Source organism: Sphaeramia orbicularis, chromosome 2 (assembly GCF_902148855.1).
Source record: "Sphaeramia orbicularis chromosome 2, fSphaOr1.1, whole genome shotgun sequence".
Lineage (NCBI taxonomy): Eukaryota > Metazoa > Chordata > Actinopteri > Kurtiformes > Apogonidae > Sphaeramia > Sphaeramia orbicularis.
The window spans coordinates 28,243,680-28,257,796 of NC_043958.1; the positions used below are offsets into that span (position 1 = coordinate 28,243,680).

A 14,117-nucleotide genomic window follows, 5' to 3' on the forward strand; every position below is an offset into this window, starting at 1 on the left:
CAAACTGGTAATTCCTTTTCAAAATTGGTAAAGTTCTGTCACTTGAAAACTTTGTAGTGTCACTGGAAAGGCGTCAGGTGAACAACCCCCCCCACACACACACACCCACCCCCGGTGGATTATCCATTGATTGCATGTATCTAATTGTATACATCAGATTTTTCAAGAACAAAAAATATCACACTGATCATGTATAGGGCTTCAAAAGTCATGTATCAAATATGATAAGTTTGGTGTTATAGGGTTAAGGAATCAAAAATGCAGCAGGAAATTTCTACTTCCTGTTGGTGTTCAGCCAATGGGTGAAGATGGCCGAAGACAGTACACTTGGCTGCATGGACGTATGCTCATTACTACGCCTAACCCTGCTTTACAGATGCTAGTTAGCATGATCCCTGTAATCAGCAATGACATGGTAATCTAATGTTTCTATGATAAAATTCTGCTGCACATGTGCCATTTATGACAAGAGTCTGTATGTAACTCAAAAGTAATACAGGAGTCATGTAATGCATTACAATTCTGAGACAGTAGTATTGTAAGATAAGGAATTACTTTTAAATAACAGTAACAAGTAATCTGTAATATATTACAGTTCAGAAGTAACTAGCTCAACACTGATCTTTAAAAGCTGATATAATAACGTCAGAGCCGGAAGCATAGCAGAAAGCCAGTTAATAAGCCAATATCAGCCAATATCAGCCCCAGAAAAACCATTCAAAACTGTCAGAAATGATCAGACTTTATTATAAACTGGAAAACTATTGAGCTAACTCAAAGTATTACATGAATTAATCTGGATCACTGATCACTGAACCTCAGACTCAAAGTCAATGATCCATAAATCAAATTAACCGAGGAACTCAGGCTTTGTCTGCTCTACCAGTTACTTGTTAAGACCCACTATAATCCCCACAATATTCTTGTGTTTCCTGTTTTATTTTGTTATGTCTAACCTCTCCTTTTGTTTCAGTTTCACTTCCTGCATACTGTGTGTTTCTTGCCACTGTGACTGTCTGCCCCACCCCTAATATGTCTCACTGTTCCCATTCTCTAAGTGCTCCAGTTACTTCAGCCATTTTCTTAGTGTCCTTGTGATTTTTGTGAACGACCACTGCCTTGTCCTTGTCGATACCTGATCTGAATTTTGCCTTTGTCTAACTCCTGACTTTTGTCATTACTGTTTATATACAGTAATTGGCTGTGTAGAAAAAAAAATCTACATCTGATGAGAAAAGACAGGTAACACTGGTTGGATTTCAACTTTTTTTACATTTTATTTCTGCACTATGACAAAGACAAGACATGATAGTCACACACTTCACACATGTGCAAACCATAATGCTAAGTGTACAGTTTCTGTTTGCTATTTACTGTATTATGTGTGTTTTGGCTAAGAATATTTCAGGCAGAAAGTAAGGAACCTAAATAAATTTACACCACAAATACAGATTGCAGATTTTGTTTGCTGTCTGCTGCAGGTTCACCACATGATCTTTGGGGATTATTGCTGTGTGTCTGAGCACCTTTTTTCCTCTGCAGTGGCAAAGTTGTGCAACACTAGCTAATATTAACTTAGAAACAGAGTCTAAAAAGGTGTAGCGGTATGTTTAATAACTTTTTAATTACTAATCCTATCAATACATGGAAATAATTGAGGTAAAATGTAGTTTTTCAGCTTTTCATGGTCATCAGATATGACCCATTTGGACTTTCAGAGGCTCTGTAGTGAACGCGGAAAAACTGATCATTGATTCACCAGTAAAACCGCATGTAGTTTAACAACACAGCAAAAAATTATTTCTAAAAAAAGTGGAAAAAAAGCCTAGAACATTTGTTTTATTTTTCATCTAAAAAGGAAAATAAGCTTTCTAAGAAATTGTTACATAAGAAAAATATTTTTCTTATTATTATTCTTAATAAGATTTTCCAGCTAATATCAAGCCAGATTTGACCAGATTTAACAAGCTCCCACGGCCAGTAGGAATGTCGTAGACATGAAACGGAAGCTGAATTACTTTCATTCATTTTTTCATTCACTCCCATGTTAAATTACTGTCACTAACATGTTTGACAAACTCCATGTTCCCACAATCACTGCTTATTCAGTTCTGACTTTTTTGTTCTTTTACATATTATACAGCAATATGTTTACAAGACTCACCACAACTCTCACCTGCAAGAATTTTTGAGATAGGATGTACGGTTATGGTTTAATAGCAGTTTGTTTGAGAGGTGCTTTGCAAATTGGTCATTTCACAGCATAGTGGCTGTTTAGCTCTGCATTGGACTCCAATGCAGCAGATTTGGGATTGATTCCCAGTTGAATCTCTCTTTTTGAGCTCAATCAACAGAATCAAATGCTTATTTTAAGATTTTTTTTCTACTGTAACTCTTATTTTCAGACTTACATTCTTATATCCAGTTCAGTCAGAGACTAAAATTCCTCATTTAAAGTATTTTTTTCTTAAATGACTATGATTTTATTTTTATTACTAAGCAATGTTTGCTAAATTTCTAGGATTTTTGTCTAGTTTTAAGACACATTATAGTTTTTTAGTTGATAGACTTTTTTTCTTGTTTCAAGAATTCTAGCCAAGAATTTTTTTTCTTACCCCATTGGCAGATTTTTTGCTCAATATAAGATAATTTGACCAGATTTAGGAATATTAGGCTTATTTCTAGCAGTGCATTTTTTTGCAGTGAAATAAAAGTAGTTGTAGATTCTTGTTTTTATGTTCAGTTAATAAAATATGTAGCTGAAAAAAACTTCACTATTTTAAATCTTCTCTATTTTGACACAATAAACTTTTCTGAATGTCTACATGATCTGTGAATTAAATGTAGCGAAATACTTGATTTACACTGAAAGATACAAAATGCAGAGGCTAATATTAGAATAAATGGTGATAAGTTACCAAGGAAAGGTCAAATGTAGAAAGAAAAAAATTTGGAGCTCACCACTAATATAGGACTTGGTCTTTCAGGGTTAAGACCTACATCCTGTACAACAGTGATGCTACCTGTAACACCAAAGGTTTGAAGCATATTTAAAAAAACACAAACCAATTTTCAGTGGAGCTTGTATTGGAGCTTGATTAGTTTTTTGTTGATCACGTGACCCTTGACATTTGGAGCTTCAGTTGACACATACACCACATAATTGGTTTGGACGCTACAATACGAACAAGTTATTTACACACGTTCATATCCATTTCATATCTGTTTACTTCACTTGGTTTCAGTGATGTGGATAAATTATACATTATTTTCTTCATTTATTTGTATTGTTCATGTTCTCATCAAATCACCCATACAGATTTATCAGTAGTGAAGTGTGAACCGCTACCATTGAATCAGCGTTCAAACCAGTCATGTGGCGTACGTGTCAAATGAAGCTTCGGACGTCATGGGTCATGTGATTGAAATAGGCTTTGAGTAGTGAACCTTTTTCAATACGATTGGGATGAAAAGGTTAATTGCTTCAAAAAGCTTCACACTTGTATATGTTGTGTGGAAGAGTGAGTGAGTGCATGAATGCCTCATATCATAAAAATACAGCACTGGATTATTGAATTGTATGGTATGATTGTTTTAAATGATGTATTTTTTATATTGTACTGCAAAGTTGTGAAAGAGCCGAACCGGAGACTGGGGTTGAGAATTAGCACTAGTTATAAACTCTATATGCATCTCATCAGCTGCAACTATGTTTGACTGCATTGTCCCTGTCAAATAAATAAATAAATAAATAAATAAATAAATAAAAAACCTTTGCCATCATTACTGTTAGGGATGGGAATCGTTAAGAATTTAACGATTCCGATTCCATAATCGATTTTGCTTATCGATCCGATTCCTTATCGATTCTCTTATCGATTCCCATTGGGTGAGGGAATAAAAGAGTACAAACGGGTGTGTTTGCATTAACTGTCTTTTATATTTCCATCATCTACACAGAAAATATACCATATAAAGCATGTACAAATAATAATAACAGATGACGCATGGCCCGATTCCGAGGAATCGAGCTACTGGGAACCGGTTCTCCAAAAGAACTGGTTCTCGATTCCCATCCCTAATTATTGTACAGGATCATGAAGACTGGTATGAGATGTGGCAGCAATTTTGCTGCACACCTTCACAATGCCTTATAATGGTTTATGGTTAACAGGAAGTGACTCATGTCAGCAAATAAAATAAAAGGTAAGAACAGATTCAATGAAAAAAGCACAGTTTGTTGTTGATCACAGAACCCAGATACTTGTCCACCAGTTCAATGGTCTGACTGTTTATCATAACAGGGGAGATGGCTGAGTGGTTTCTCCTACAATTAGAGTCTACATGATTTTTGCCAAAAAAAAAAAAAAATTTTTTTTCCTCTAAAAACTCGATTTTGGGCTACTCTGCTGCCCCTGCTGCCCCTGCTGCCCCTGCTGCCCCTGCGACCCAGACCTGGATCGGAAGAAGACGGTACGGTACGGATTGGTGGGGGACCATGTACGATGAGTGATCCACATACAGTTGTATTCGAATTGGGAGATCCGTGCGTGAAACCACGGCTTACACTGGTATCACTACTGCGGGCCAATCACAGATTTAACGTTTGTGGTCATTATGGACTTCTGAGAAAGACCGCTCTCACAGATAGGAGGTGGAGCCTACGGTAGCCCCCAGGGCAGGTGCGCGGCCCAGAGGCACCAGAGAGATGAAATCCATTTGACGATTTCCCTTTTTTAAAAAGCGTCCTAATTAAAAAATCCAATTTCAATTTAAAATCCATTAATCGCACAGTCCTGCCTACAATCAATGTACATCTCCTTTGTTTTTCCACATCGATGTTCAAGAAAGACGATTCACATTATGTAAGACAGCACTGGGAAAAAAGATATCAAAGTAGTGATACCAGACTAAGCCTGGCTACAGGCCTGGGAGACTCAATGTCCCGCTACTAACTCGCTGGCATGGAGGGACTTTTGGAAGAGTTTCATCTGGTTCTTTGTAACACCAAAGCAGAAATCCATATTACTTAAGGCTTCACAACCTGGCTGAAGAGGGTGTGGATCAATGCAGATGGAGCACACCCACATATTTTGGTTATGCCCACGTATCCAAACCTTCTGTCTAAATCTGGGGTGTCAAGCATGTGGTCTGGGGGCCAAAACGGTCTCGCCAAAGGGTCCAATCTGGCCCATGGGATGAATTTGTGAACTGCAAAAATTATACTGAAGATACTAACAGCCAAGGACGTCAAAATTATTTTAGTTCAGGTTCCATATTCAGACCAATTAAATGTTAAGTCGATTGGTAATAAAAAATAACATACTGGGGTCTATAAGTTGTAATACACGTGTATATGAGAAGCTGAGGCATAATATTGGTAAAACTGTACTTTTACTTTTTAAAACAAAGACAAAAAATTTTATTACTAGAGTTTTTATTCATAGCTTATTATGCTATTATTTACTGGTCCAGCCCACTTGAGATTAAATTTGGCTGTATGTGGCCCCTGAACTAAAATGAGTTTGACATTCCTGGTCAATTTTGGTACAATTTTGGCCTACAAACTAAACATGTGACTCCCCTCTCTGTTTCTCTGTGTCATTCCTGATGGTTTATGTGCAGGTGAGATGTATCTTCTACAGATTTTACTGTCGCTGCCTTAAAAGAACCCCTGTCCCTACTGTAGACTGTTTTATTGGCATCATCAATTATATACGTCTCATGGACAACATGACTTATATGCTCCAGCTAAAGACGGAAAAGAGGGAAAACACTGGGGGAGATGGGACTACTACTCATGGGAAATGGACACTGAACAGTGTTTTATTCACCTTGTCCTTTTCTTATTGTACTGTTCTGTTTCCTAAGCCACCAACCATCCCAAAATTTCTGGCTAATGAACTGTACCATTACTCATCTCTCTCTGACCTCTAATTCTATGTTCGTTTGTTTATTTTACAAACGCGAAAACCTGAAAAAATAAAAGTATTGGGGAAAAAAAGATGGATGATTCATACCAGTAAACCAGTCGAGTCTTTTACTACTGGACTATGTTGCTGCTGAGAGGGGACAAAATAACAAAATGCAAATTTAAGAATGTCATGTCTGTCATGACCGCTTCTGAAATCCTTTGGACAAAGAGTTATCTCTGCTATGTTTGTAAGACAGTAACTCATTTAAATCGTATTATTGTCATGTGTACAGTGAAAGAAACAGGTTCCCTTGTACAATGAAAATCTTACTTTGTCATCCACACTGAATACCAAGAGAATTAAAGATGTATAAAAGCACAATAAAATTAAAAAAAAAAAAAAATTAACTAGGCAATTAAGACAAAACAAAGCGGCATTTAAGAATGGCATTAGTATCAGGTAGATGTGCAAGAAACCTGCTTTATAGACCCTTTCATGCCAAAGAAGCTTTTAGCTTCAGCCTATTCCTTTTTTGGTAGCAACACCAGGATCAATGTTCTTTTTTTTTTTTTTTTTGGGGGGGGGGTATTATTTTTTCTTCTGTTTTGCTATCGCATTGGTGTTACATCGATGAACCCTGTGCTGTACTGACTGTTGTTTCACAACCAAAAATAAAACTAACTAACTAACTAACTAACATGTGCTAATTGTATTTTTTCTGTAAATGTGTCTATAAGCTGGAATAAATACAATAAAAGTATCTAATCATTAAAGAAGAAGCAACTTCTCATGACACAGGTTTTACATGAAACCTTTGCTTTTCAGCATAAACTAGAGCTTAATGTTCAGCTGATCAAGACTTGTTGATGTCCTGGCATCAACAAGTCTTGTCATATCCATAAAGCTCTTACAAGTGAAAGACATTAGAAAACAGATGGCAAGAAATAAAGAGCAAAACAAGAAAGAAGAAGACTGGCTTAATGGATGGAGGGATGGATGCGAGAACTAATGAATCAATGTATCTTCAGTTGACAAAGCCACCGAGTGTGAAGAGATGGAGAGAGAAGCACCGAACAGCAAGCAAACAAATCAATGGATGAAGGAGTGTAGCTAATGCTTTGCCAAGCAAGAGGGGGATGGAGCAGGAGGAGAGGGGATTAGGAGAATAAACGAATGAACAGATTCGTGAATGGAGTTTCCTTTCAGCTAAGAGCATAAAGGGAGAAACAGAAGAAAAAAGAAAGACAGGAGAAAAAGAAAACCCCTGTGAAACTAAAGGAGAGGAAAAGGACATGAAGGGATGAGGAGGAGGAGATTAGCAAGAGACTCAAATCAATTTTTAATTTTCAACCTCACTTTAAAGTAAACTTTCTCGAGCGGCAGGGTGAATGAAAAGGGACTGCTTCTGCCAAAGTAAATAGTGCAATAAATTTACATCACAAATACGCAGCATTATAGATATGAAAGCAAAAAGGGACAGCAATGAATGGGAGAATCGAAAATTGAAAAATCAGAAAAGAGTGAGAGTGAAGGGAGTTTAAAAAAGGCACAAAGCCCTGGGTGAAGTTACAGGAAGAAGACAAAGAGAGAAAGAAAGCTGTTCTTTGACTTGAATGAAAAGAAACTGAGGCAGACGGGGGCGTTATTGACCTGGAATTAACCAGGATCAAGATGGAGTGACAGAGAAAAGAGACAGAACAGCTGCATCATCTGTACTAATTCAGTCAGACCTTGGCTACACTCAGAGACTACAAAGCCTCATAGTTTTGCACAATAAAGCCATGATAGCATATTTTCACAGGGTTCTGCAGACAACAAACATACAAAAACCTATTAACAAGAGAAAGTAACATCTACAATCAGCGGTTTTCAGCTGAAGAGCAAACCCCAGTAGTTTGTGACATTCAGAGTGGTCACAGTCAAATACTGAATAAGAGACTTAATGAACACAGAGACATGGCAAAAAAAAAATACAATATTTCATGTGACAAAAAGCAATATTATCTCCATGACAACTGAGGAACTATTTCTAAAGCAGAGGGTGAACTTAACTAATTTCAATATACTGTGATGCTTTGACACAAACAAAACAAATCCAGTGGTACCTTGTGCCTCAACTTTTTCTGAATTTATTGCTTGAGTTGCGAGCCAAAATCCTGCATCTCAAGTCTCACTTGTTCACTCCACACAGTTACCTCTGTTGTGCTCCCATTTTGTGCTTTTTGTGCAGTTATGTTGCCAAATTTGTTTTCCTAACCATTGGCCTGACCTCTTTTCACCTCTTCCAGACCCATAATTCCACAGATCTGACCTCTTTTCACTCCTTCCAGACAAAGCGTTTCAGCACCTCCCCTCTGGACAGCGACCAGACTTTGTTGTGCATCAGGAGATAATACCTGTATTACCTAACATCATGAATCTTCAAATTTTCAAATCTTCAAATTTAGAATTACATTAAAAAAACTAATGAACTAAAATAAAATAAATTTGAATTAAATACCCGTTACTAATTTTCCGAAGCCACAGGGAGCCACAGCAGAGGTATGAAAGAGCCACTTGGTTATATAGGCTATATAAAAACTAGCATGTTGACCCATGGGGATCCACGGGTTCTAGATGTGGTAGTTTTTACATTGTTGTGTATTTGTGCATGCTTTACAGTTGTCCAGCAGTCACAGCAAAAGTGTTCTGGCCATAGCAAGGTGATTGGAAGGCTATTGTATTCCAAAATTACTAATATTTCCCAAAATATTGGTCCTATCAACTTGCCATTTTCACTACTGTCTTCCTTGACCAAAAATACATAAGTACGCCAAACTGCAGCAGTCAGCTCTTTCAGGATTTTGTGTGATTCCTGCACACAGAGGCCACTTGGCTTCTATAATATAGATGAGGTTGACAGGAGGAACCCATCAGTATTTGGTATAAGTTATCTATAAGTTAGGTGTGAAATGGGGGTGGTTTTTGGTTGCTTGAACAGATTAATGGTATTTCAATTAATTTCAATGGGAAATTTGATATGACATACAAGCAAACTGAGTTACGAACTCAGCCATGGAATGAAACTTGTAAAGTCAAGATACTACTGTACAATGAACTGATTTCTGCTTCTAATTAGCATCAGAAAAAAGCCCTGCAGCTGAGATGATGGACAAAGGTCAGTCCGGTGCCGCTGCTTCTCAGTCCCCACATGATCTCTGCTGACCAAATCACAGCCAAAGGGAAAGAGAAAGACCTCAAACAGATAGAGCTACTGAAAACTTAACCTGAACGCTGTCAGATGATAAAAAAAAAAAAAACACATTAATTACATGAAGTACTTATAAACATTAACCAAATTAAATAATGATTAATTAGGTTGATTAAATATCACTTTGAGATAATCAGTATCAGAAATGAAGCCAAAAATAAATGCAGACATTTATGCAAATTTTTATTCTCTTTCTGGAACAAGGACATGCTGCTATCTGTATGATAATTGCTGCTTTTAAATGCACAAAAACTTTAATTATAATTCTGTTTTCTTGTTTTTTCACAAAGTTTAGCTTTTTGATGATCTATAAACCATTCATTTAGCTCCTACAAGCTCCCCACAGAAAGTGCAGAATAGATATAATGGTATTAAATAAACTTTAAGTTCAGCATTTTTTTGTGTAATTTCCTGTGTTTTATCTTATCATAAGGTATATAAAAGGTCCCTGTGTTATCAGCATTAAATATTCACCACTGAGTCAGTAAATCAGGGGTTTGCAAATGGTTTTCAGTTTGAGACTGAAAACAGAAAGAATGAAATATAGTGAAATATCCCTAAACTTTACATTTCTTCCAGACATTTGCTGCCTAATTTACTTAAGAAATGACTCTGAACATCAACATTGAAATATCAATTGCATGTAAAACAGAAAATTTCCACTATCACAGCAATGAAAATTATTTTTGACTTGTTACAATACTGAGAATCTCTTTAGTAAACTCATGTAGGCCCTCTCAAATGGCTGTAGGGAAGTGAAAATGTATTAACTCTTCTCCATATTTTAATTTGAACATCCTTCAAGAGTGAGGAAATCTGAAAAATCGCAGTCAGTGTTACCTAAACGAGACTTCATGGTCACATTTTCAGCATCTATATATATACATACATACATACATACATACATACATATATATATATATATATATATATATATATATATATATATATATATATATATATATATATATATATATATACACACACACACACACACACACACACACAAATATGTGTGTGTGTCAGTGTTTATATGTCTCTGTGACCCTCTGGAGGAAAAAGTTCAGAAGATGAATGAATAAATTAAAAAAAAAAAAAAAATGCTGTAGCAGATGAATTAACACGTCCAAAACTGTTTTACCTAAGTAGCAGATCACAATAAATTGCTATTTTTCATTTCACTACAACAATAAAAGCACATGAACACAACTCACTGGAAATTTAGAATTCAAAAGTGATCCAGCCAAGAGCTGTGCCATATAGTCAGTTTAGTATTTTATCTGACTCACGTCATGTAAAAATTTTGTCAGTATTATACTGAGATTGTGCTTTGGTTGTTTGGAGGGTGAACAGGTGAGGCTCAGGGGATAGACGCTGTACTTTATGAGCTTCATTGTGGTGGTTCGATCCCTGCCTTTGGGCAACATAATGAATCAGACCACAATGAAACAGACCATAATGAACCAGGCCTTACTCCACAGGTGTGCAAGCATATGTGTGAAGAGCAGTGTTAAGTGCATTAAGTGCAATGTTAAGTGCCAGTATGATAGAATATTGTTGTATAAATGCAGTTACGTCAATGTATTAATCACATAAACACAGCAAATGGTGAGACAACAGGAGATCCGGACTCAGACCTGGTACAACACCTAAACAAAACTCAACCACACAGAGAAAAACAGACAAAATATCAGCCTGAAGAAACAGGAAATTTACCTTTAAAAGTGGGTGTTTACCTATTTGTAAAATCTAAATTATGTGTTACTTCATCAGTGTGTGCCAAACTTATGGTATTGAGCAAATTGCTTAGATACCACACATTTTTATTATTTATATTGCGTAAAACTGGTGAATCAAAATACATATGAGCTGAAAAATTAAACTAAATTTGCGCCATTATCCATTAGCCTCATAGCATAATTGCATAAGTCATACACTATATCGATAAAAAATTTGTCTTTTAAATGTTGTACCGCTAAATTTCGAACATATTTTTTGTGCTCTGACTGTATACATATACATATATATATATATATATATATATATATATATATATATATATATATATATATATATATATATATATATATATATTTATAATTTTCTATTACAACTAACCATCTAATTTCTTCACATCTCACTTAGGAAGAAAAATCTTCCATTAAACTTAAAGGTGCGGGAGACTTTCGTGACCAATATTTAATCAAATCTGTAAAACCTCAGTCATAGCCTAAGTATCACGAATCCGTTAGTCTTTCTGTGATTACTCACCTGAATCTCTTGCATTACAGTGAACAATTTTGCAGTGCCATCCACCATAAACAAACCCTTTGTTTACAAACAGAGCCGGGAGGTAACGCGGGTGTCTTCAGAATTTTGTCACGACATGCATTGTGGGAAATGCCGGTTTGCGCCACTGTCTGGCAGCGGCAGCTGCTAAAGCAGTGGTTCTTAACCTTGTTGGAGGTACTGAACCCCACCAGTTTCATATGCACATTCACCGAACCCTTCTTTATTAGAAAATAAAATATGATTTTTTTCAAATTCAAGACACAGGTATATGTTTTACTGGTGCACAAAATGAACCGTGCATTAACATCACTGTGTTCAAAGAACAGAACCAATACAGTGCATGAACTCACAACAAATTACATACCTTTTCACAAAGACATGACCTTTTTTAATACTACCACACTGAAATGGTTTTAATTTTTAACCTTATGTATTCCAATAATGAACTTATTGTATTTTTGCTATTCATCATTTTTAACATTTTAACACACACCCATCACCTAATTTCCATCAGACTACAATAATAATGAGTATTTACTGCAAATCAGTGTGACTTCTGCTGTTGTCGAGTGTGTGTCTTGACCTCCACCGAACCCCTGAGACTGACTCACCGAACCCCTAGGGTTCGATCGAACCCAGGTTAAGAACCACTGTGCTAAAGACACGATGTGAAAACGGCAGGAGCTCCCTTCCCTCTATGCATATTCCTCCAGCTGTTTCTGTGTTTCAGCTGTTTCCGCATCGTGTTTGTTTCATCCATATAATATCATATGGTCACGCTGCCACTGCCGCTGTCAGGCAGTGGCGCTAGCCTTCGCTTCCCACAATGCACATTGTGACAAAATTCCGAAGATGCCCGAGTTACCTCCCGACTCTGTTTGTAAACACATGGTTTGTTTATGGTGGACGGCACTTCGAAATTGTTCACCGTAATGCAAGAGATTCAGGTGAGTAATCACAGAAAGACTTACAAATTCGAGATACTTAGGCTATGACTGAGATTTGACAGATTTGATGAAAAATTGGTCATGAAAGTCTCCAGCACATTTAAAAGGAAAATATTGATGTGTATAAACTATACTGACAAAAATATTGGGACATATCATGGCTACAGCTTTAAGATGTCCTGTTTATATTGATTAGAGATATAAACATCAATATTAATAATCAATATGATATTTATCCCAATATAAAACTATACTAGGACATTTGTCATTATGGTTTTGTATCCCAGACCCCTGTTAGAAAAGAAACACCTGAATTCAATGTGTCCTCATACTTTTGTCCATATAGAGTATGACTTAGGCAATTATGCTATGAGGATAACGATGTGTTGCATTTATTTTTTCTTAAATGGGAATTTGGTAATTAAAAGTAAGCATTCTTCAAGTACTGATAATTAAGACAAGCAATCATTAATCGCTTTTCCATTGACCCTCACATTGCATGAATATAACTTGCACATAGAAATTTGCCTAATGGAAAAAAAAAAATAAAAAATTCGCCAAAACTCTTGTTTTTTGATTAAAAGTTTTTGCGCTGGCAAGAGGTACTTTTTTGAGTGTATCACAAATGGTATATTAGGCAAAACTCCAATGGAAAGACATTTTCCGCAACTAGAGTCACGTGAATTTAAAAAACAAATGTTGACGGACGTTACTACAAGCGAAAAAGAAGAGGCGTGGTATGTGTGGTCGCACAAGGAAACCAAATCATTTTTACATTATTTTTTATTAAATAGGACGGGATAAAGGGGAACTACATAATAATAATAAATATATCTGTAAATCAACACCATATTTACATTTGTCGCCATGTATATGGCATGACTTCTTGAGTCATCTTGCAATAATAAATAGGCAGATCATTGCATTTGTGATTTAATGGAAAAACCAACATTACGCCCTTCTGTTTTGTCGACATTTAGTAAATATCGGTAAAGTTTTGTGCATATATCCAATGGAAAAGAGACTATTGTCAGTATTAAATTATTAAATGAAAAATAAAAAACTGATTCAGAATTATGGTAAAATACAATGTACAGCTGACTAAACTAGGATGGCTCTATGGATGTATAAATGCTGTTGGATTGTCATATAGAGGACACTGCTGATACATCACTGGAAACAAACAGATCTCTGCAGCTTCTTTCATTCACAGTGTGTCACTTTCCCTCCTTTGCTTTCACTATCTTTCTCCCACAGACCCTTTCTGCACATACCTTGAGCTCTTCAACAGCCTTGCGAAGCTCTTCTGGAGTTTTGTATGTGAAGTCTCTCTCCAGGTAGTCTTCCTCAGCCTGGTTGATCCACTCCTGCATCTCCTGCATCTCCTTCCTCAGGGCCATGGTTTTATCTAAGCCTCCTTTCAGAGCAGACTTCTTAGCATAGGCCTAGACGGGGGTTGAGGGGGGGCATCAACATGATGCTCAACTTTTTACACACACATATAAATGAGAAAAACATTCTGACTCAGGTGTTTTTGGATGTGGAGACACACACCTGTTTGCATACATTCTCCCACTGAGCATTGAGCTCGTCCAGCTCCTTCTGGATGTGGATGGCAAACGGCGGCTCTGCTTCCTTTTTAAGGTACAAGCCCACTTCGTTGATGCCGTTGACGCTGGGCTGGATGGTGTGAATATCGTTCACCAGAGCCTG

At 36.5% G+C, this 14,117-nt stretch overlaps 1 protein-coding gene across 13 annotated transcripts in view; it reads right to left on the reverse strand.

Annotated features, from left to right (window-relative positions):
• Positions 1–14,117, reverse strand: part of dmd (dystrophin) — a 348,302-nt gene that overhangs the window by 162,797 nt on the left and 171,388 nt on the right. For all 13 annotated transcript variants that reach the window (XR_003937328.1, XM_030154578.1, XM_030154571.1 and 10 more), the window contains 2 exons: positions 13,959–14,114; positions 13,679–13,849 (listed from right to left, as the gene is read on the reverse strand). Coding sequence is in view for 12 of the 13 variants with exons in the window: in XM_030154578.1 (XP_030010438.1) it covers positions 13,679–13,849; positions 13,959–14,114 (327 nt within the window). In the remaining variant the exon portion in view is untranslated. The remainder of the gene's footprint in view (positions 1–13,678; positions 13,850–13,958; positions 14,115–14,117) is intronic.